Source organism: Chrysemys picta, chromosome 18 (genome assembly GCF_011386835.1).
Source record: "Chrysemys picta bellii isolate R12L10 chromosome 18, ASM1138683v2, whole genome shotgun sequence".
Taxonomy (NCBI): domain Eukaryota; kingdom Metazoa; phylum Chordata; order Testudines; family Emydidae; genus Chrysemys; species Chrysemys picta.
Genome location: NC_088808.1, coordinates 1,163,692 through 1,188,730, shown reverse-complemented (window position 1 = coordinate 1,188,730; position 25,039 = coordinate 1,163,692). Strand labels below are relative to the sequence as shown.

Genomic DNA, 25,039 nt, shown 5'->3' with positions numbered 1-25,039 from the left:
AAGCTGGCAGAAAACGGATTAAAAACACTTGGCCATTACTTTTTCCTGTAGTTGTTCAGAGAGTAATTTGTAGCTTTAATTAAATATAATGGCTATGATTAAAAAGGAGGCCCTTGATATAAACTTGGTGAGGAAATGCTGGAATTAAACTCATTGCATCTGTAGCTTACCACAGATGACAGTATTTTCAGAGGTTTACAACTTTATTGTTAAAACTTACTTTGAGCTAAAAGTGAACAAACCGCCTGAGATGGCTCTCTAAACAAATGTTTCCAATAGCAGTGTGGTCACTAATGTTATTGCATATTTGTATTTCAAGAACTCTCAGGGCTGGTCCACACTAACCCCCCACTTCGAACTAAGATACGCAACTTCAGCTACGTGAATAACGTAACTGAAGTCGAAGTATCTTAGTTCGAACTTACCGCGGGTCCACACGCGGCAGGCAGGCTCCCCCGTCGACTCCGCGTACTCCTCTCGCGGAGCAGGAGTACCGGCGTCGACGGCGAGCACTTCCGGGATCGATCCCAGAAGATCGATTGCTTACCGCCGGACCCGGAGGTAAGTATAGACGTACCCTCAGAGGCTATAAGCAGGAACAGAGCCCACTGTGGGAGGTGTGTTACCCACTTCTGATCATCTTGGTTCAGAAAGACGAAAAATAAAACAAATGGCAATAGCCACTGCTGCAGACTGGAATGCGTTCACATGCAGTAGGCTATTCCAATGTGGTAATTCCCCAAGGTTTTCATTATTCGGTAGTTCTACAGCACTCAACAACAGTGCTCTTGAGAACAAACAGGAAGGTGTGGTCCCTGCCTCAAAGAGCGAACAATCCAAATATTACACATGGCAACAGGTGAGTATAATAGAGAAACAGAAGCAGGAGAGGCGGGGAAAGACAAGGACGATGGTGAAAAGATCACATTGTTGCTCTGGGAGGCACAGGCCCATTCTTGCTAATTCGGTGTGGTTTTTGTTTCTCTTTTATAACTCCATTTTTGCAGGTGATACAGCTGATGTGAAGGTATCAGGTTCTGTGGATTAGATTGTTTGTGTGCCAATAACTCTCCAAGCTTTGATGTACATCATGGAATCAGGCAGTCTGCCACAATCTTATGTGGATTGGTACTTTTTAGATATTTATATTGAATTATTTTTTAAAATAGCCAGATCCTGAGGCTGCTGCATATGCACAGTAATTACTTTTCTAAGGGTTTTTAGAATGTCTTTAGTGCAATAAAAAGATTACACACCATTTTATTGCTTAAATGCTACTAGAGACAATGATGCAGCTACAATAATATTGTGTGTCCCCGAGAGTATATATTGACATAACGGACAGCAACGCTCTTTTAAGCGGTCTTCTGTACCAGTGATCTACAGTGGAGAAGAGTGGTTCTTTTATATATGTCCAGTGCTATTACAAAGAAAAGACAAAGAAAATAAACATAAAAAATTGTGTTAAAGGTGCAATAAGACATCAAAGGCAAATGAAGTCAGAACTGAGCTGTGCTATTTTTCACTTGCCCTATTACACCTTGGATTAAAGCACACTGGGTCTCCCAATGTCTCTTGCATTGACCTTTGGCCCTTTTAACATCCGAGCACTGCTGAGCTAGTTCTAGATGAAACAGAAGCCTTAAGAGCACATAAGTGAGTAAAATTAAGATTGAAGTCAGACTCATTAACTTCACTTTAAAAAGTGAGCATGTGTGAATCCCTGAGCACAGCAGCCTGGCAGCTAGATTTTCCTTCTCAGGGCTCTGTTCTCCCTGCACCACATGAGTAACTACCTCAATGGCAACTGAGCATGGCACTGACGGCAGAACAGCTCGCTTGGGTCAAAATTTGTCAAACCTACTTTTAAGGTACCTTAATACTAACGCTCTATTTAACTGGCTCTCTCATCTAAAGGCAAATCTTACCCGGCAGGCGAGCAAGAGGTGTATTGCGGATCAGATTGCTGCAATAAAGCATTTAAATCACAACTGGTCTAAATAGTCATGCCACTAGTAACCGTGTTATGCAGAACCTTTTGTTCCTATTCTTAATGACTGTTTAAATATATTTGATTAATATTTTCTTCATTAGGCACGGGGATGGGAATTAGCATGTCAAAGAGCTGCAGGGACATCTCAACAGAGTTGTAGATGGAGGGGCTGTTAATTTCTCAACGTGTGGCCCACAATGACAGACAGGTTGAGAACCACTGCATTAGATCCTGGGAGTGTAGCAACTGTGTGCAGAAGCAAAGCAGCCATTACTTGTTCCTCGGCAGCATGCATGCAGCATTGCCCATGAGAGCCGGGTTAAGTGAGAGAGGGAACGGGAAATAAGAAATGCTTGAAAAAGCCTCTAATGTGCTGATGTTCCCAATAATGGAGGGGGGGGGGAAATAAAATGTAAGCCAGTGATTCACTCAGCACTGCTTTAATAAGAGCAGGAAAAGTTCCCTGCACTGGGCCTCCAAACTACCCTCCTTCCCCATTTCAAGGCTATAGATGACCAAGCCAAAATGTGAAGACACGACAACTAGGGTGGCCACATCAGCAAAGCCCCAATCTACAACTCAGCACTTTCCCCACAATGCGGGGAGGAGGGTTTGAGGGAGAGCTGGCTTCTGCCTGGCTGAGGCTGCACTGGGGCATTGTCAAAACATTAACCCTGAGGGGAAAGGGAGAAAATAAGGCACCGAGCAGACCTACTTCATGTACAGGCCGTGTCACTTCACATCCCTGAAAGGCTCACAAGAAATGCAACTGAAAGAGTATAAATACAGTAGGATTAATTTCAGAAGCCTTGCCTATGGGGAATGGGTAGACTCAAGGCATGGTGGAGCAGAAGAAGGTGGATTAAGATGAATCCAAGAAGCATCTGAAAAATTTTCCTCATCACTAAAGTCTAAGTTCCTCCAGGATGGGATGCCCAAGTTGAGGTTAATAATAGTGAGGAATAATTTCCTACTTAATGAACAGAGCTCAAGTGAGAGCAAACAAGAACACAGGGATGATTTGAGAGTATTCCTTGGATTGCTATTGAGGAGAGACAAGCATGTGGGTGGCACTATGTACATTGTATATTGTAGCAATAATCTTCACCCAGAAAAGTGTATCGTCTCTCATGTAACTGTCTCGATAAGCCAACTCACCATCTACCAGAGCTGCTTTGACTGGCTCAATTCTGGACACGATTTCTGCCAAGTCAGTGAAAGAGGTACTAGGACAGGTCACAATCTGAAATACAACGCAAAGTACATGTATATTATTCAAATGCACACACAGAAATAAGAAATACAAGACACTGAAATCGTATTAAACATCAGACACACAGCCACAAAAATGGAAATTCTCAGTGATTGTTGTCATGGAGCCTTACCATAGTAACAGGGTTCTCCAAAATGACTACCCTTATGGAGCCCCAGTCTTGGGAGACATGTGCTTGGGTTACAGTCAGCAGTTCCTATTAGGCCCATGTGCACATGCACCGTTTTCCCACACGCTGGGATCTGAGAGAGTAAAAAGGGGAGCTACCCTAATTACCTCTTCCACTACTCCTGGAATTCATCAGAAGAGACTTCAGAGAAGTGGGACAGACAGCAAACACCCTAACGAACAGAGAAACGGGGGAGAGCCAATAGGGCAGCGTTAAGAGCCATGAACTGTGTTCGGATCCTGCCACTCCTTTGGCACTCAGAAGGGCTGCTGCGGCCAGTTCCCTTTATCCCCTCTGTTCCCAGCACATTGGGAGCGTTGCCTAGATGCTTCCCAGCCTGTGCACCAGAATGTGTATATCAAAGATAGGGACCGTAGACAGGGCCAGGAGACTCATTCACTCTTTTGCCTCTCTCTCAGATTCACACTATGGCTCATACTCATTGGTGGGGGGCTCCCAAGAGAAGACCATGAGTATTGCAGCATGGGGGCTGCCAGCAAAAAGCTGACAAATCCATAATGATAGCTGTAACTGGCACAATACTATTATGAAACATACATGCTGTGTAGTTGTAGCCATGTCGATCCCAGGATATTAGAGAGACAAGGTGGGAGAGGCAATATCTTTTATTGGACCAACTTCTCTTGGTGAGACACAAGCTTTCAAGCCACACAGCACTCTTTTTCAGGGCTGGGAAAGGTACTCCCAGCATCACAGCTAAATGCAAGATGGAATGGTCCCATAGAACAGGGGTGCCCAACCTACGGTCTACAGGCTGTACGTGGCCCATCAGAGCATTTCATACGGCCCACAGCCTGCTTCAACACAATATTCGAATGACTTATTCATTAGCATTTTGTCATCATATTTATATCATTTTAGACAATACGGTACACAGAAACAACCTATCTAAATACATACAAAACAAGCTGAACTTAAAATCCCAATCAATACAAAGTGACTTTAAATCTGTGCTTAGGTTTATGTGGCCCCTCTGTGTAATAAGGTTGGGCACCACTGTTTTAGAATATGTATTCACTACTTATACTAAACAATCTGTTCCACCCTGCATTTAGCTGTGATGCTGGGAATACTGTTCCCAGAGCTGAAGAAGAGCTCTGTGTGGCTTAAAAGCTTGTCTCTCTCACCAACAAAAATTGGTCCAATAGAAAATATTATCTCGTCCACCTTGTCTCTTTATGAAGTGTACAGGGAGGCTCCCAGCACAGCCCTAAAATCAATTGTGTTGGGGAAATCACACTTAGAACTGGGGGCACTTGTCTGATGGTCATCACCTCATGCACTTTTAAAGTTATCCAGTGAGCTGATAATATTTGATGCAATACAGGATGTTTTAGGATAGATAGGAAAGCAGCAGCAGCAAAAAGAAACAGCTTTATTTCTTGGAGTTGGACTTAATACTACTTTAGCTAACAGCAGCAGCTTCTTTTACTACCTTGCAAAATCACTTGTTTTCAGAAGTGAAAAACGTACACAGTGAGCTGGGCAGAGTTTAAGTCTAATTCAAGTGGTTTGCTCAGTTAGAGATTCAGATAATTTCAGACAGATTTTGCTAGAACAGTCAAAACTGTAAAAAAAAAACAAAACAACCCTCACAAATCAAACACTCAGTCTAAAATCTGGGTTTTATCACTACAGCTTCCAGGTCAGTAGTTCATTAACATTGTCTCCACTACAAGTAAAGCAGCCATGTATGACCAAGTAGGAGCAGGTATGACCAAGGCTAAGTCTGGTTATAAAACCATGTTCATACCATGTTTGTAACCAGGTCAGGGAATATCTATGTTGTAAGAAGGTTCTCTGGCACAGTTATATTTGTAGTTTAAACAGGGCCTTAATCATGTGATCTCCATGTGAATGTGTTATTCCTTGATTTTAGCAAAGCTTTTGATATGGTCTCCCACAGTATTCTTGCCGGCAAGTTAAAGAAGTATGGGCTGGATGAATGGTCTATAAGGTGGATAGAAAGCTGGCTAGATCGTCGGGCTCAACGGGTAGTGATCAATGGCTCCATGTCTAGTTGGCAGCCGGTTTCAAGCGGAGTGCCCCAAGGGTCGGTCCTGGGGCCAGTTTTGTTCAGTATCTTCATTAATGATCTGGAGGATGGCGTGGACTGCACTCACAGCAAGTTTGCAGATGATACTAAACTGGGAGGAGTGGTAGATACGCTGGAGGGTAGGGATAGGATACAGAGGGACCTAGACAAATTAGAGGATTGGGCCAAAAGAAATCTGATGAGGTTCAACAAGGACAAGTGCAGAGTCCTGCACTTAGGACGGAAGAATCCCATGCACTGTTACAGACTAGGGATCGAATGGCTAGGTAGCAGTTCTGCAGAAAAGGACCTAGGGGTTACAGTGGACGAGAAGCTGGATACGAGTCAACAGTGTGCCCTTGTTGCCAAGAAGGCGAACGGCATTTTGGGCTGTATACGTAGGGGCATTGCCAGCAGATCGAGGGACATGATCACTCCCCTCTATTTGACATTACTGAGGCCTCATCTGGAGTACTGTGTCCAGTTTTGGGCCCCACACTACAAGAAGGATGTGGAAAACTTGGAAAGAGTCCAGTGGAGGGCAACAAAAATGATTAGGGGTCTGGAGCACATGACTTATGAGGAGAGGCTGAGGGAACTGGGATTGTTTAGTCTGCAGAAGAGAAGAATGAGGGGGGATTTGATAGCTGCTTTCAACTACCTGAAAGGGGGTTCCAAAGAGGATGGATCTAGACTGTTCTCAGTGGTAGCAGATGACAGAACAAGGAGTAATGGTCTCAAGTTGCAGTGGGGGAGGTTTAGGTTGGATATTAGGAAAAACTTTTTCACTAGGAGGGTGGTGAAGCACTGGAATGGGTTACCTAGAGAGGTGGTGGAATCTCCTTCCTTAGAGGTTTTTAAAGTCAGGCTTGACAAAGCCCTGGCTGGGATGATTTAGTTGGGAATTGGTCCTGCCTTGAACAGGGGGTTGGACTAGATGACCTCCTGAGGTCCCTTCCAACCCTGATATTCTATGATTCTATGATTCTCCTCACCTACCGATCAGCATCCAAGGAGTCCTAAAAGTTGGGAATCAGAATTTTATCTTGCTGAGCTTAACTTCTCTCAGAATTCAGAGGACACTGGGCTCTTTAGGCCAGATGAAGAGATTCCCCTTCAGCAGAGCCTCCCATTACAGCCCAAGTGTGGAGGAAGAGCTGGACACAGCACTAGACAATCTACAAATGCTTTTTTATTGTTTATGAAATTTATAATTCAATCCCCATTACTACAGGTGGGGTGGGTAGCACAAGCCTATTATTAAAGCTGCCTGCCACATCCCATTATAAGACCCTGTTTTCCATCGCTCATAACTTTACCAAACTTTAGGGAACAAAAGCTGAACAGGGAAGAGGGAAAGGAGTAGATTAGGTGAAGCCATCTGGTGAGACTGGAACTCGAGTGGTGTGCAGAGAAACTAGGAATGGTTGGGCAAGGCCATTGGGGTGAGGAAGGGAGCTTGGTACTGGTAAGGTAAGGAGACTAGTACTGGGAGCTGAGGTGGGCAGGACTAGGACTGAGAGCTGATGAGAGAAACATGGGGGGATGGAGACTAGAAGCCTGTTGGCTGTGGGGAAGAAACGCTGAGATTGGATGAGGAGCTGGTGGGATAGGAGGAGACTGGGACTGGCTGTGCAAGGAGACTGCGAGTGAGTGTGGGAAGTGGGAGATTGTGATTTAAATAGTAAGCCCAGAGGGGGAGACTAGGACTGGTTGGACAAGGAGCCTGGGACTGGAAAGCAAGGAAGACAGGACTGGGGAAGAGACAGTACTGGGATAGATTGGAAGTGATGGGGCAGAAGAGGACTTGCTTGGGGGAAAGCAGGCAGAAGAATCTGTGCTCACTAGCACACATTCCCCTACAGAGCCTGGAATGGAGCCTAAGATTCCAGAGTCTCACTCCTCCTTTGCTGTCAGAAACCTACTGGCAAAGTTGTGTCTCATTCACCTCTATTGCTGGTTCACATAGCATATGACAACCTACTACTGCTATCAGGTACTCCATTAGCTCAGTGGCAGAGATCCATGCGGTGGATCTAAATGTTCCAAACCTGCTGAGGAACCATGTGGGTGTCAATGATGATACACAATGAAATGTCTGTTTTTTCAGTTTGATTTTTAAACCCCCTAGGAAATTATACACAAAAAAGGCCATAAAGGTTGCAAAGTCAAGAGCTCAAAAGTTAGAAAATATCAGAATTAAGGCTGCCTGTGCACCCTTAATTTGGCCCCTTTGCGTGTATCCATTATGACAATTTTTAAATTACATAAGCGCATACTATTTCCCCACTGCACCTGCCCCATTCAGTTCACAGGATGGAGGAGTCTCACTTAACAAGGAGCTATTCAATATTTTGTTTCATTTTCACTGTCAATGTGTAGCTCAATCTGTTCCCAACCTGTCCCCGCCCACGGAAGGACCCACCTACAGAGGGCAGACAACAGTGTAGTCTGCAGTCCCCTTCGTTCCTTGGCCTCTGCTGTGACAAGACAACAAGGCGGCCAATTAGTGGTCACTGCCATGGTGGTTTATCATAGAATGATAGAATATCAGGGTTGGAAGGGACCTCAGGAGATCATCTAGTCCAACCCCCTGCTCAAAGCAGGACCAATCCCCAGACAGATTTTTTTTTACCCCAGTTCCCTAAATGGCCCCCTCAGATTGAACTCACAACCCTGGGTTTAGCAGGCCAATGCTCAAACCACTGAGCTACCCCTCCCCGAACACATGGAAAGTAGATTGTGAACATTGGCTCAATTCACACAGGTCATCAAACAGCCATAAGACAGAAACGAGAACTGTCATTTACTGCTCACCTGGGCCTGAGTCACAGCAGTGACCCGATGTGAAAGGTTCTCTTTTTCCACGACTACATCTTACTGCCACCCAGACCCTTCTAAGTCTTTTTAATACCTCTTTGTTAAGGTGGCACTTTCTTTTTTCTGTCCACCTTAGACCTCAGTTCCTCATATGCCTCTGACACATGGGGTTCACAATTCCTCCATTGATTAAGGTTGCTCACTAGTTGTGGTATGTGTTCCTAGGTGATGCCAGTGCAGTCAATATCCTCTGTCACAGTCTTCTGCCAGTTCTTCCTCGGCCTTCCTCGCTTTCTCTTTCCTCCCTTGGGTACCCAATTCAGGGCTTGCTTAGCATGTTCACTAGATGAAGGGCATGTCCCAAACAGTCTTTCTTTGGCGAGATTTCCTAACACGTCCTGCTCTGTCAGCTAGTTTACTCTCACATACGTTACATTTTGTCTTTCCAGTAAAACTATGCATCTTCCTCAGCCATGTGTGATAGACAGACTCCAGTCTCTTTTTGCTAGCCACTGTCATCGGCCAAGTTTCTGCCCCCTACAGTAGCATGCTCAGTACTATCACATGGTATAGTTTGGGGTAGCCCTAGGCCTTATTTTTTGTGCATTATCAAACCCCACTCTGAAGACAGAGTTATTAACTTCCTCAAGGGCTTTTCTATGGTGCTCGTCACTATAGTGAGCTCTTCACAAACATTAATTTCTCTTCACAACCCCTATGAAGTGCAGGCAGGGGATTAGTCCCACTTTATAGATGGGGGACTGAACCACAGAAAGTTCACAGTCAAAAGTTTCCACTATTTTTGGTGCCCAATATGAGACACACAGGATCTGATTTTTTGGAGTATTCAGCATTATATAGCACTTTTTATGTTCAAAGCACCTGGGAAAAGTTTGGTTTAAGTGACTTGCCCAGCACTACATGGGAACTCACATGGAAACTCCGTGGCAGAAGTAGGGATAGAATGCAATTCTCTAGGGCAGCATTCACCTGCTTCAGCCACGAGACTCTCCTATTTCTGCCTGCAGTCCTTGCCTTACTCATTACACGACTGCCAATTTCTCCAAGGGTACGTCTACACTACCCGCCGGATCGGCGGGTAGTGATCGATCTATCAGGGATCGATTTATCGTGTGTAGTGTAGACGTGATAAATCGATCCCCAATCGCTCTCCTGTCGACTACTGAACTTCAGCTCAGCGAGAGGTAGAAGCAAAGTCGACGGGGAAGCCGCGGCAATCAACCCCGCGCCATGAGGACATGAGGTAAGTCGAACTAAGATACATCGACTTCAGCTACGCTATTCTCGTAGCTGAAGTTGCATATCTTAGATCGATCCCCGCACCCCACCCAGTGTAGACCAGGCCCAAGAAATGAAGCACAGTGGTCCTAGAAAAAACAACCTCCTTTACTAAATACAATGCTGATTCATCCCCAGAGCAGGCCTACCCTGTGCACTGAATGAGGCAGGGAACCCGTGGAAAAAATGCTATGTGATAATGTAATTTAAAGACTGTAACCTAATGTATATGCACAAGGGGGCTGAATTAGGGTTGCACCAGGCAACTTTAATTTTGGCATTTCCTGACTTCGCAATCTTAATAAATGTTCTTTTAGCATAGTGTGTGTGTAATATGTATGTGGATAAAAAGTTTAGGAGATGATTTCCTACATTTAATTTCTATTAATTTACAGAAAATTTACGATCTCCTTTTCAAAAATGCATGTAATGCAGAAAAGGTAAAAGCAATGAATACACACTCTGCAGATAGGCCAGCACAGTACTTCTCCATCCCCTCAACTGCATACCACTGAGAAGCTATGACATTTTTAGCAGTATAAGTGCTATGACATTTTTGATGGGGTTCCATAACCCCATGGCTTTGCCCTTCTGGAGAGACCTCTGAGTCACCCCTCTCCCAAGAGGGCTGTGACAGATGGATCTCTCTGGACACTGAATTTATAACTCAGTCAGTATGTAATTCTGGTATGGACTAAGGCACAGTGAGGATCCTGGACTAACAGCTCCACAGGGCAATTGGAGACACAATGGACGGATGGAATTCTGGACAGGTAGGAATTAAGAAATTAAGTGAAATGAGACGTCAGGGATTCAAGAGGCAGGTTTCAGTGTAGAAAAGGGGGAGGAAGCTCAAAGGGAAGTTACACAGCTGAAGAGCTGGGGAGAAGGATGAGTCATTCAATCCTAGTTTTGGGCACAGGAAGTCAGGGGCCCTAGTGGGAAGCCTTTGACAGGATGGAGGCCATGGCTCTTCCAGGGAGTGACTTCCCAGAACAGGAGAGGAACACAGACACACTGTGGATTCCTGACGTGGGACACTGAGCCTGGTCTACACTGGGGGAGGGAGGGGGGTCGATGTAAGATACGCAACTTCAGCTCCGGGAATAGTGTAGCTGAAGTCAACGTATTTTATTTCGACTTACCTCCCATCCTCACGGCGCGGGATCGACGGCCACAGCTCCCCCATCGACTCCGCTACCGCCGCTCGCCCTGGTGGAGTTCCGGAGTCGACGGGAGCGCATTTGGGGATCGATTTATCCCTGCTGCTGGCTGAGTGAATGGAACCCCAGGCCGGCAGCGGGCTCAGCGGTGGCCGGGACCCGCAGCCTGCCATTAAAAAAAAAAAATTGGCTTGCGTGCAGTAGGTTGAGGACCCCTGTTCTAGTGTATACAGTGTATACTGTGTGTACTGTACTTTATGGTAATTTTCACTATACGCAATTTTCCTTTTACACGCTGACCTTAGAACCTAACCTCCGCGTAAGATGTGACTCCACTGTAGTGTAAAAAAAAATTTTTGGACACCGCTTTTTGGCGCCCCCAAAGCTTGGCGCCCTAGGCGGCCACCTAGTTTGCCTAGTAGTTACACTGGCCCTGAGAGTAAGGGTGTACAGAGTAGAATCCTAGAGATCTGGGGACCCTTCATGCTATAAATTCAACCTTGACATGCTGGAAATAGGGAGGAGGAAAGTCCAACCCTGGGGGGTACAAGGGAGTTGAAGGCACGCAGCACTTTGCTGAATTGGGCCCTTGGTTTGCTACTGCTATCCCCAGGCACAGGACCCTTGTATCTTGTGCTGCCGCCCCAGAACACGTGGACTGTGAGCAGATTTTAATTTGGGCCAGCAATAGGAGTGAGAGATTTATTTTCTCATTCCGCTATCTGCACACTTGTAAAACTGGACTGTTGTAGCACGCTTCTCTCCAAAACTGGTATTGGGGGCATAGTGCTGTGGCTCCAATGAGCTTGAAACTGAGGAATGCCTGCTGTCCTTAAAGACCCCCATAGCAACACAGTATTTCTCTCCAGAGTAGAGGTATCTGGTATCTTGGCTGCATCCAAAATTGGGGTATTACTACCAGACATTCTGTGCTCAGCATTGTGTACTTTGTTTCCTAAAGCATTGTGTGGCGTTGCTGTTAAACAGCTGCTATGTTCCACCCCATAAGTGGCTGAAGATAGACACACATCATATCAGCCACGCCATCAGGGGCTCGTTCACCTGCGCATCTACCAATGTGATATATGCCATCATGTGCCAGCAATGCCCCTCTGCCATGTACATTGGCTAAACTGGACAGTCTCTACACAAAAGAATAAATGGACACAAATCTGACATCAGGAATCATAACATTCAAAAACCAGTAGGAGAACACTTCAACCTGTCTGGTCACTCAGTAACAGACTTGAGGGTGGCAATTTTGCAACAGAAAAGCTTCAAAAACAGACTCCAACGAGAAACTGCTGAGCTGGAATTGATATGCAAACTAGATACAATCATCTTAGGCTTGAATAGAGACTGGGAATGGCTGAGCCATTACAAACATTGAATCTATCTCCCCTTGTAAGTATTCTCACACTTCTTATCAAACTGTCTGTACTGGGCTATCTTGATTATCACTTCAAAAGCTTTTTCTCTTACTTAATTAGCTTCTCAGAGTTGGTAAGACAACTCCCACCTTTTCATGCTCTCTGTATCTGTATATATATCTCCTCAATATATGTTCCATTCTATGCATCCGAAGAAGTGGGCTGTAGCCCATGAAAGCTTATGCTCAAATAAATTTGTTAGTTTCTAAGGGTACGTCTATACTTACCTCCGAGTTCGGCGGTAAGCAATCGATCTTCTGGGATCGATTTATCGCATCTTGTCTAGATGCGATAAATCGATCCCGGAAGTGCTCGCCGTCGACACCAGTACTCCTGCTCCGCTACAGGAGTATGCGGAGTCGATGGGGGAGCCTGCCTGCCGCATGTGGCTGAAGTTGCGTATCTTAGTTCGAACTGGGGGATTAGTGTGGACCAGCCCTAAGATGCCACAAGTACGCCTGTTCTTTTTGCGGATACAGACTAACACGGCTGCTACTCTGAAGCCATATACAGCACTGGCACCTCTGTTAAAGAAACGCCTAATAGGAAAGTAAAATATTGCTCAAAGTTAGCAAAGAACTTTAAAAAAAGCAGGTGATTAAAAAGGACTCTTCAAACACACATCAAGAGCCTATAGCAGCAAGCCAGTTCCTTCAGACACAGAAGACGCTGCTAAAAGAGAAGTTAGATGTCAAGCCCAGCTTTGTTTTGCTTTTCTTGACTTAATTTCAGAAGTTTTAGCATTGTGGTGAGCTACAATGAAATCCTTGCTAACCCCTTTGAACACTGGTTCTTGCTCAGGCAGAAGCGTAGAACCTTGGAGCATACACTCCAAGCGGGTAGTCCTCACTAAGGAACCAAAAATGCAGGCATGCATCCAATCAGCTCTTAGCCATTCTCATCAATCCATCATTTTTGTAACCTCAGGAGCTCTTAGCAACTGCCCTGCCCGCACAGTCTCTAGCTATCCCCCTCCCTACACCCTGAGCTATCCCCTCCCTGTACCCTGAGCTACCCCGTGCCTGCACACAGCCCCTAGTTACTCCTTCCCTGCACCCTAAGCTATTTTCAAGCTTTTTGCACTGAGCTGATAATTTTTGTTTGCAACCCCCCGACAACCCAGACAGGCTGGGTGGTCTGCTGAGGTGAGTCAGGGGGTGGAAGTGTCACTCTCTCCTTGGACCCTGCCGTGTGCTCAAGCCCCGCTGGCCCCTGCCCTCCCCCCAAATAGAAGTCAAACTATGCCTATGCCCAATGTCCCTGCCCCGAGGCCCCCCACACCCACTGGGCCCTGGAGTTTTTATAGTATGTTGGGAGGGGGACGGGGGCTGAGAAAGAAAAGAAACTCCCATCTTGGAGCATAGGGATTCCCTTCCCCAATGAGCCATAAAAAATCCTGTCTCCGGCTCTAAATGGAACTCTCAATATGGTTATAACAACTCAGCCACACTAAAGTAATGCTTAGGTTTGTCAGGACCAGCTCAGTTCTGCAACCTAAACATTGGCTACTCAGATGTGCTGAAGCAGATAGCATGAGTAGAGAAGATGGTACAAGTAAAACTTGTATTTTAACTACCATTGATGGCAACGTCTCACGCCTTCACAGAGTCTTTGATGCCTGCTGTATTAAATTCCTTTCCTGAAATAGGCCGTGCAGGCATTTTGGTACAGGACTGAACACACGGGGCATAATGCAAGATTTCTGACTGATTGAATACAACATTCATGACAACCGATCAGTGGATATGATAGACAGCTAGGCTTTTAAAATGCCAACCGTGCCTGCTCAGCTGCCTGAGTGCTGAGTACCATTCAGCTGATCAGAGATGAGTCACTGGCCTAGTAAACCATCATCAATAAGCAGGAGGGACGCCTGTCTGAGTATTGTTTGAACGTGATAAAAATAACTCAAGATGCTAAAAATCTGAGAATAACTAACTTTACTGCAATGCATTTTTAATGAATGTGCCTATATTCCCAGTAAGGGTCCATGAAAAATCCCACCCCCTTTGATAGCCTTTAACACATTATATAGCAATGCCTGGGTCAGAGAGCTCTGCTCAGCTGTGCTCTGGCTGCTGGGTGACATCACGTAATAAGAAGAGTACTTTTAAACTGAACACTTACACCAGATGTTTTGGATTTGCAGATCTCCTGCCTGTCTTTTAACATCTTGTCAAGGACTCCGCTCCTGCCCCAGACATTAAATACTGTCTTCCCATGCTGATATCCCACTTCCTGGAAAGAGACAATCAGAAATAAAAACTCATCATCAATAACAACTGGACAACACCATGCTTCATGCCACCTCCTCTACCAACCAGAGTGCTAAGCACAGCTTTACCCTCTGGGCCTGGGATTTAGAATACAGTATCTACTGCTTCAGCTCTGAGTTACTCCGAACACTCAGCCTATGAAATGTGGAGCCATTAACTGTAGCAAGGTGCTATTTTACATCAACAAGCTCACGTGACCTTTGGTCACTTGTTACAATCATCTTTCTGGAACGGCTTTGTGCAGTACTGCACATCAGACAGTGCTGCATATAAGGAGACACCAACGAAACATCTCTTTATGGGAAAAGACAACAGCAAAGCCAATTAATATGGGACTCCTCTGCTGGGCCAGGTCTGACACAGGAATTACTATCGGCACTGCTGTCAAATGACCTGTACACGTGACTCATGAATACACACAAGCTGACCAGCATGTAGGGGCTCTTGCTTTTACATGTAAATTTCAGGTTCTGTTAGAGGTGATATGAGCAACTACTGCTAAAGTGCCTGGGGGAGTTTGAATGCGAATACCCCATTTTCCAGCCCTTTAAAACTCTTATTTGCAGTGGGAATGTCAACTTGGCACCCATACTGTCTGCATGAAAGCAATTAAAAATAGCTCCTGTCTTAGGGAATGTCTACACTGCCAAAGTTAGAGTGCCGCTCAGAGAGCGCTGAAGGAAAACTGCTGTTGTGTTCTCACACTGACAGCTGCCGGCGCAATAGTGTGTTCACACTTGTGGTGCTATTAGGAGGGGCACACTCTAGGCTGCTATCCCACAGAGCATCTCTTCCTCTTCTGATGCTAAGACTTGTGGGAAGGCGGAAGCGGTTGCGGGGCATCCTGGGTCCTATCCCAATGCCCTGTGATGCATTGCTTCGCATCCCAGCAATCCCTGTGCTTCCGTCCGCATTTGGAGCCATCTTTCAATGGTTTGTGTACTGTGCGCCTTGCCCTGCTTCTTTCGGGCTGCAGGAATGGATCCCACACTGTTGATCAATTTGCTGCTCGCACTGACCAACACGTCATGAGTGGCAGTGGAATTATTCCTTAAACTACAAAGGCAAGAGGGGTCTGGAGCACATGACTTATGAGGAGAGGCTGAGGGAACTGGGATTGTTTAGTCTCCAGAAGAGAAGAATGAGGGGGGATTTGATAGCAGCCTTCAACTACCTGAAGGGGGTTCCAAAGAGGATGGAGCTCGGCTGTTCTCAGTGGTGGCAGATGACAGAACAAGGAGCAATGGTCTCAAGTTGCAGTGGGGGAGGTCCAGGTTGGATATCAGGAAAAACTATTTCACTAGGAGGGTGGTGAAACACTGGAATGCGTTACCTAGGGAGGTGGTGGAGTCTCCTTCCTTGGAGGTTTTTAAGGCCCGGCTTGACAAAGCCCTGGCTGGGATGATTTAGCTGGGAATTGGTCCTGCTTTGAGCAGGGGGTTGGACTAGATGACCTCTTGAGGTCCCTTCCAACTCTGATATTCTATGATTCTAAGAGGAGTGCGACGTTGATCTCACCACGCATTGTAGCTATGACATGAGATTGCTTGTGGCATTCACGGAGGTGCTGACCACAGTGGAACCCCGCTTTTGGGCTCGGGAAACAAGCACTGAGTGGTGGGATCACATCGTGATGCATGTCTGGGATGATGAGCAGTGGCTAAAAAACTTTCACATGATGAAAGCCACATTCATGGGACTGTGTGATGAGCTTGCCCCAGCCCTGCGGCGCAAGGACACGAGAATGCGAGCTGCCCTGCCGTTGGAGAAATGCGTGGCGATTGCACTGTGGAAGCTGGCTACTCCAGACTGCTACCGATTGGTCGCTAAACCAGTTCGGAGTGGGAAAGTCGACCGTTGGAGTCGTGTTGATGGAAATGTGCAGGGCCATTAATCGCATCCTGCTCGAAAGACCATGACTCCGGGCAACATACGTGACATTGTGGATGGCTTTGAACAAATGGGCTTCCCTAACTGCGGAGGGGCAATCAATGGCAGGCACCTTCCAATTCTGGCACCAGACCACCTAGCCACCGAGTACATTAATCGCAAGGGGTATTTCTCAATGGTTCCCCAGGTGCTTGTGGATCACCATGGGCATTTCACAGACATTAACGCAGGCTGGTCCGGAAAGGTGCATGACGCACGCATCTTTCGGAACACTGGCCTGTTCAGGAAGCTGCAAGCAGGGACTTTCTTCCCTGATCAGAAGATTGGGTAGTGGAAGTCGAAATGCCCACTGTGATCCTGGGAGACCCCGCCTATCCCTTAATGCCATGGCTCATGAAGCCATAAACAGGGCAACTTGACAGCAGCAAGGAGCGGTTCAACAATAGGCTGAGGAAGTGCAGAATGACTGTGGACTGTGCATTTGGCCGTTTAAAAACCCGCTGGCAATGCCTGTATGGGAAGCTGGACATGGCTGATGACAATATTCCTATGCTTATAGCTGCGTGCTGTACACTCCATAATATTTGTGAAAGGAAGGGTCAAAGCTTCACTCAGGGCTGGACCACAGCGGCTCAGCGCCTGGAGGCTGAGTTTGAACAGCCAGAGACCAGGGCTATTAGAGGGGCACAGCGCAGAGCCATAAGGATCAGGGATGCTTTGAGGCAGCAATTTCAAGCTGAAAGCCAGTAATATTTGTTGCTATGCTTGGAATTGCAGTGCTTGTAATGCTAGGAGGTGATTGGTGCACATGATGCAAGAAGGGACCTTAACATAATTGTCTGTTGCTTTGCAGGGCTCTTTTTGCTTTCATTTAATAGAATGAAGATTGCTTTCAAACCAAAACAAATCTTTTATTGAAAGACAACAACCAGAGGAGAGAGTCAAACGAAAAAAATCATCAGCGGGGGGGGGGAGGAATCCGCAGTGCTGGACTGTGATGGGGGAGAAGTGGAATGCTGCGGGAAGAAAGTGAAGCCAGGATGCTGCTAGCAGTGTGTTGGTGGGGTGTGTGTGGGGGTGCGCATGGGAAAGAGTTTTGTGACAGTGCCTGCAGGGGAAGGCGGGCGCGGAGCTGCTCGGTTTAAAGAACTAGTATCGCCTGGAGCGTGTCCTCTTGGTGATCCATAATTGTTAAGAGCCGCTCCGTGGCTTCTTTCTGGTGTGCTGTGTTCTCTTTTTGGTCCCTTTTCTTGCTGTCTTGCCACTCCTTCAATTCTTTTTTCTCATTGGCGGAGTGCATCAAAATCTCACACATAAAGTCCTCCTTAGTTCTTCTTGGACGCTGTTTAATTCTGCACAGCCGTTTTGCCGCCGATAAGGGAGGCTGGCCTCCCAAGGTCATCTTTGTGAAGTTTAAATGCAACATTTTACAGAAGCAGTATTGTTTGCAACACAGACAACACTGTTTCAGTGCTTTAAAACACAGCCAGTACTCACACTCCTGTCACTAACTGGCTGACCCCAGGCAAGCACACATGAGCCACAAGACCCCCAAAATGGTGAGTTGCTGCAGGGGCAGGGTAAATCACTGTATACTGGGCATGTGCCTCTTGGGCACTTGGGGAGAGCCAGCACTGTAGGGTGGGTCTGATAATCATTCCTGTCCCCACACTTTCCACAGGAGGTGATCATTATAGAAGATATCTTGCTGCTGAGGGTGAGGAGGGACTCAAGGGAGGGTCTTCTCCAAGCCTGTGGCTTCTGCCCTGGCCCCTATGCGGCTAGCCTGAGTGCAGCAATGGTCCCGCACCCCTCCCGGCAAAGTGGAGTGGGAAAGTTACTGTTAATGGGGCAAAAAACAAAGCAGATCTGCCGAGGAACCTACGGCAGCAGATTGCCCAGTATCTCCACGAGAGTTTCCTGGAGATCTCTGAGGGAGATTCTAATGAAGTGAGGTAGTGTATCAACAGCCTGTTCTGCCGCTCAGACTAGGCATGAGGTGGAAGACAAGCCTGCTTTATGCAACCCTCCTGCCCCCAACAACTCGCTTCAGCAATTCCCAAAATCAGATCCACTTACCAGGGGCCTCCTCTCCTGTTTGCTCTTCGCCAAGCTCTGACTGCTATGACTGGCTAGGCTGCTCCAGGGTAGAAAAGAGCTTCTGACTGCATGCATCTCTGGCCTCTGAGTCATCCTCTGCCTCTGGGTCCCCCTCCCCCCCTTCATCCAAGATTGCCTCCTCCTGGCTCAGTCCACTCGCAACGGGCATGCGAGCCAATGAAGTATCCGCAGGGTCCTTCGCAGTGGAGGTGGGGTTTTCACCGAGTATTGCAGCCAGCTCTTTGTAGAACCGGCTGCTCGTGGGCGCAGCACCGGAGCGGCAGTTTGCCTCCTGCGCCTTGCGGTAGGCGTTCCACAGCTCTGTCACTTTGACCCTGCATTGCAATGTGTCCCGCTCATGGCCCCTTTCTGTCATGCATCATAAAATCTGACCGTAGGTATCATAATTCCTATGGCTGGAGTGCAGCTGGGACTGGACAGCCTCCTCTCCCCAAATGCCAATGAGGACCAACAGCTCGGCATTTCTCCAAGCGTGGGATCGCCCGGTGCGTGGAGCAGGCATGGCCACCTTGCTCAGGAGTGGGAAAAAAACAGCGCTGGTAGCTACTCCCCTTCTGGGGGTGGGTTTTTTTTTTGTGGGGCTGGTGCTGCGACTACACAGCCACATTAAAGCTCTGCAGCACTTTAACATTGCTAGTGAAGACATGGCCTTATTCTTTTTCCTACAAAGCAGCAGAAAAGGCTCCAGGAAGAATTGAATTCTAGTGCTTAGAGCAGTGGTTGTTAGGAGTCCAGGTTCTATTCCCAGGTCTATCACTAACAGGCAGAATAAGTGTCAGGAACAGCTCAAGGTTTCATAGCGACCATAATCTGCCCCAAGTGGTTCCTAGCTCTGTAGGTCACACTCTGGATTTTGTGTCTGGAATGGCACTGGAGGTCGCGGGGGAGTGGAACTTCCAGACAGACGACTGACTCTTGTGGTCTAGGATCGAGACACATCTTGATGGGGAAAAAAGGCCTGTTTAGAGAGCTGCCCTTGGAGGTGCATAGAGCCTGGGAGATCACGGACAGGCCAGAGGGAGAATACTGTTCAGCCTTCAGACTATTCTGTCAATGGTTTTACAGATTCCAAGGCCAGAAGGGACCATTGTGATCATTTGGTCTGACCTCTTGTATAGCACAGACAAGAGAACTGCTCCATAATAATTCCTAGAGCAGATCTTTTAGAAAAACATCTTATCTTGACTTGTCAGTGATGGAGAATCCACCATGACTCTTGGTAATAGTTCCAGTGATTGACAACCCTTATGGTCAAAACTTCACAGGTTATTTCCTCTCTGAATTTGTCTAGCTTCAACTTCCAGCCATTGTATCATGCTAAGACCTTTTTCTACTAGGCTGAAGTGCCCATTATCACATTTTTGTTCCCCAAATAAGTACTGTAGACTGTAACCAAGTCACGCCTTAACCTTCTTTTTGCTAAGCTAAATAGATTGAGCTCAAATCTAATCCTTAATCATTCGCATGGCTACTCTCTGAACTCTCTCACAGTGGACACCAGAACTGGTCACAGTATTCCAGCAGCAGTCACACCAGTGCAAAATATAGAGATAAAATAATTTCTCTACTCCTGCCCAAGAGTCCCCCGTTTATGCACCCAAAAATCCTATTAGTCCTTTTGGACACAGCATCACACTGGGAACTCATGTTCATCTGATTATCCACCATGACCCCCAACTCTTGTTCAGAGTCATTGCTTCCCCAGCCTATCAATATGACCTACATTCTGTGTTTGCTTAGAATAGTCCCAAATAGCCTGGATCAGATGACCTTCAGGACATATGGCAAGGCCTATCTAGGTGCATGGGTTGCCGCAGAGGTGGATTTTTGAGGGGAATCAGCAAGGAATTGTATGCTCAATGACTATTAAATTTAATTGTATTTGTTTGGCAGAGGTGCCTGAAATGTTGGATAGACACCCCCTTTTTATTTTTGTATAAATCTAAATAAATAGGTAAATAAAAACCTTTGACCCAGTAGCTCATGAATGCCCACTCAGGTAACCATGGTTTATAGAGACCCTGCAACAGGTGAAGCCATAGGGTGTTTGGCTGGTATGCCAGTGGAGGAAGTCAAGAAATGTGTCTCCATCAGATCTGCTAAAGCAGGATGACAGCTTGGTATACCTGCACAACTGCCAATCATCTACTGTCAAGCTTCTCTCGTAGTGAAGAATATGAAGTTACTTTGTGGCTTTAAATCACTCACTTGGCCTTGAACTGTCTGCTTCCACAGACAGAGAACAATGGTTTGAGGGGTCAATGCTTGTTCATCTCTTAGTGTCGGCCAGTCTCATCCACTGAGGCTCTGGAGGGGCTGGATTCTCTTCTCCACTCCCCTGATCCCACAGTCTGTGAGTTGGATGCATGCCCATCCTGACTGGTGAAGGGAGCACCAGGGCAAGTCCTGGGTCCGTTGCTGGTGGAGATGATCCGAGTCTGCCCATGGGTAGCAGGATGCCTGATTGAAAAAGCTATCATGCAGCCCCTGGTTAATAAAGCACCACTTGACACTGACAGTCTCAACAGCTCACAACCCATCCAGGAGATGGTGTGGGAAGTTCAACTCGCCTCAGATTTCCTACATTCTGGTTAGTCAGGTGTTTGAGCAGGAACTGCACTGGTTGCACAGGGTGAGGATTTTCTCCTAGCAACGAACAAGAAAGAAGTGTCCATGCTCACTTTAATCACATTCTGACACCACGAGCCATAAGGTTTGATTGGGTCATCTAAAGACATAAGATGCTGCTAAGTGTTCAGACCCCTCTGGGCGGTTGGAAAGAATGGTCTGGGACAATTGCTCTTCTGCCCAGAGGACTCTCACGTGGGGCTCTGCAGGCAGTGGTGTAGCCAGGGAACAAGGGGAGCAATTAAAAAAAAAGGTGCCACTCGCTGTGGTGCTTTTACTCACCCGGCAGCGCTCCGGGTCTTCGGCGGCGGGCCCTTCGCTCGCTCCGTGGGTCTTCGGTGGCACTGAACAACCCGCTGCCGAAATGCTGCCGAAGACCCGTGGCGCGAGTGAAGGTCCCGCTGCCGAAGTGCCGCCGAAGACCCGGCGCGCCGCCTGGTAAGTAAAATAAAAGCGCTGCAGCGGGTGGCGCCTTTTTTTTTTTTTTTAATCGCTCCCCCGGGTGAGTACAAAGGCGCCAAGAAATTGACAAGGCGCCACTTGTGCTCAGTCGGGGAGCGGCCGCTGCCCCGCCCCCCCCAGCTACGCTACTGTCTGCAGGGCTGATTTCATGTCTCTTGTGGAATGTGTACGAGAGGGTATTAGGAGAGTTACTGAGGAAACATGTCGCACATGTAGGAATCCAGTTTGCTGATGATGCTCAGCTCTAAGCTTCCATCCTTCCCAACACAACTGGGGCAGTGGAACGAATAACTTGTCTTTATGAACTAAGGAAATGGATGAGGGTGAACACGCATGTAAGCAAACATCTACAGTACAGACCCATTTACGCGCGAATCCGCTTAAAGTGAGGTAGCGCCATGCCTCCCAGTGCTACCTATTTAACACGCGAGACTCGTTAACATGTGGTACAGGAACTTGCTATGTAGCGCCAAAGATTTGCTCACTAACTCACTGACACAGAAATAGACAGGAAGCGCGGAGCGGAAATGTGTTGTACGTCTTTACCGATATTGGTAAAGATGTATCACGCATGCTTAGTCATTGTCACGCTAGAGAGAGATAATATATACAGTCGTACTGTAGTTATATAGTAATACAATATATATACGACATTAGAAAATTTTAACTGTAGGCCTCATATAATGGCAGAGGGCAAGTGTCAGCGTTCCTACACTGTAGAAGAAAAGCTAGCTGCAATAGATCAAGTAAACGGCAGAGAAAGCCAGGCCAAAGTTTCAAAAGATATTGGGATTGACGAATCTACTCTCCGAGGATGGCTAAAAACTGAATCTAAACTGAATGGCTTTGTACAAAATATTGATTCTGCCACGGGGCTTAAGCGAAAATGTGTGCGCTATTCAGCAAAACCCACAATAGACAAAGCCATGCGCATGTGGTTTGCTCAGGAAAGGCTGAAAGGAATGCCACTAAGTGGGCCAATTCTTCAAGCCCAAGCCACAAAATTTGGAAATTTAACGGGGGATGAATCATTCCAAGCCAGCAAGGGGTTTATGAGTCATTTTAAAAAGCGTCATGGCATAGCGCAGGTATCGATTTCTGGAGAAAGCCGATCAGCCGATGAATTGTCCGCGAACGCGTTTCCCGCCGAGTTAAAATCTATTTTACAAAATGAGGACTACCACGAAGAACAATTTTATAACTGTGATGAAACAGCTTTATTTACAAAACTGCTACCTGATAAGACTTTAGCCTTTAATTACGAGACACAGAAAACAGCTGGATTTAAAAAGAAAAGATCGTGTGACTCTTCTTTTTTGTAGTAATAAGACGGGCAGCCACAAGCTTATCCCTCTTCTCATTGGCCACTTTCATAACCCTTGCTGCTTTAACCACCTCAATAGAGTCAAACTGCCAGTAATATACGCTAACAGCAAAAATGCTTGGATGACGAGACACATTTTTGACGACTGGTTTCACAACAGCTTTGTTCCAGCTGTTCATAAGCATCTGCGGTCGAAGAAACTCGAAGCCAAAGCACTTTTGCTACTTGACAATTGTCCAGCCCATCCTCCAGCCAAATCACTGGTATCGAGAGATGGAAAAATTCGAGTGCTATACCTATACCTACCATTCAACACAACATCAAAAATTCAACCTTTAGACCAGGGCATTATTCAGAATTTTAAAAATAATTATCGATGGGAGCTGATTTTGGCGATTGTGTCATGCACGACTTCAGGCATTTCCGAACTCCTGAAACAGTTAAACATGAAGGAAATTATTCATTTAGTTAAAAAAGCTTGGGACAGAGTAAAACTAAAGTCCATTGAAAATTGCTGGATGAAGGCTCTCAGTGATGTTTTTTCTGTCAAAGACGGCTCAGACTCGGAAAACTCCAGCAGTGGCACTGATTCAGAGCCAGACTTTGAAGGATTTTCGGAAAGACGTCCTACAAACAGGCATGCAGACAAAAGAGGATAAAGGTAAACTTCTCTTTCAAATGATAAAAGATTTTAGTTTGGATACGTCACCGGAAATCATTACCGAGTGGCTGGAGATGGGTGAAGATTGCCCAACTTCAGAATTTCTGTCCGAGGAAGAAATATTAATGGGCTCATGCGAGGCTACATTAGACCACAAAGGCGATGGCGAGAATTCTAATAATGCAGGCCTAAATGACAATGACGATGAGAATGTTGTTGAAAAGGTCAAAATTTTGCCCACAGAAGCCCTTAGTGCTGTAGAAACTTTTGTAAGATTTATGGAGGAGCAAAATGCGGAAAATATCGAAATAATTCATCAGCGGCGAATGACAAACTTCATAAGAAAGAAAAAAAATGTGAGCATGAAAGAGCAGAAAATAATGGCTTTTCCTTGTTGTTTTTTTTCTAAGTGAATCATAGACCCTTTTTTACAGCATGGCCCTCTTAACCCACGGTCCGTTAACACGTGGTCATGACAGCTTGACTCCCAACATCCGCGCATAAACAGATCTGTACTGTAGCATGTTAGTGAGCAGCAGGTGGAGAACAATAGTACAGCTCTACAACAGCGACAATGAGCATAAGCTTCTAAACAACAGTCCACTGGAAAGGAAAGAAACCTTATTCTACCCAGGGGCGGCTCTATGTATTTTGCCGTCCCAAGCACGGCAGTCAGGCAGCCTTCGGCGGCATGCCTGTGGGAGGTCCGCTGGTAACGCGGATTCGGTGGCATGCCTGCAGTAGGTCCGCCGGTCCTGTGCCTTCGGCGTACCTGCCGCCGAAACCGCGGGACCAGCAGACCTCCCACAGGCATGCTGCCCTCACGGCTTGCTGCCCCAGGCACGCGCTTGCTGCGCTGGTGCCTGGAGCTGCCCCTGATTCTACCCTTTTTAAATTGCTGAATTATTTCTCTCTGAAAAACATCAGTTGCACATCTGGTGTCAATACTTCGCATGCTGATTTATGATATATACAAACAGACAAAACTAAACCCCAAAGACCTGTGAACTTGATACTATCCCTTCATTAATAGTCCTTCCACTGACATTGGTTTTGTTCTGCTGATACTATATCAGGTGCAAAGGAAGTGCAGACGGTCCATAATATTAATAGAAGTGTTGGAATGTTAACTGTGTCACAGACATTCTACTATTCTGCTCCCTTTGCCTGAACAATTCACAGCCCTACCAGCTTATTCCCACCCTCCCCTTGACTTTATGAGCTATTCTCACCCAATCAGGGAAAAGAAACAATGCCATGTGACTTGTGTACCAATTATAACTAAACAAAACAACTCAGATTTCAAATACCTATAGTGAACAGTACATGTCTGATCCCCAGAGTAAAGATGCTGGCAAAAAAAAAAGGAGAGGAAGTTGCAATCTGCTCATGGGTGTTACACAAACAGGGTAAATGATTCTATTCAGGTTCTTATCCTGAGCTGCTCACCATATGTCTTTCCATGGTATTATTC

At 46.4% G+C, this 25,039-nt stretch overlaps 1 protein-coding gene across 15 annotated transcripts in view; it reads right to left on the bottom strand.

Moving 5' to 3' along the window:
• PNPLA7 (patatin like phospholipase domain containing 7) overlaps positions 1 to 25,039 on the bottom strand; it is a 420,470-nt gene that overhangs the window by 18,724 nt on the left and 376,707 nt on the right. For 11 of the 15 annotated variants that reach the window (XR_010593665.1, XM_065572470.1, XM_065572480.1 and 8 more), the window contains 2 exons: positions 14,331 to 14,441; positions 3,152 to 3,236 (listed from right to left, as the gene is read on the bottom strand). Coding sequence is in view for 12 of the 15 variants with exons in the window: in XM_065572470.1 (XP_065428542.1) it covers positions 3,152 to 3,236; positions 14,331 to 14,441 (196 nt within the window). In the remaining 3 variants the exon portion in view is untranslated. Of the gene's footprint in view, positions 1 to 1,256; positions 1,421 to 2,708; positions 2,763 to 3,151; positions 3,237 to 14,330; positions 14,442 to 25,039 lie in introns of all 15 variants that reach the window. The other 4 variants (XR_010593663.1, XM_065572481.1, XR_010593664.1 and 1 more) reach the window with 4 other exon arrangements.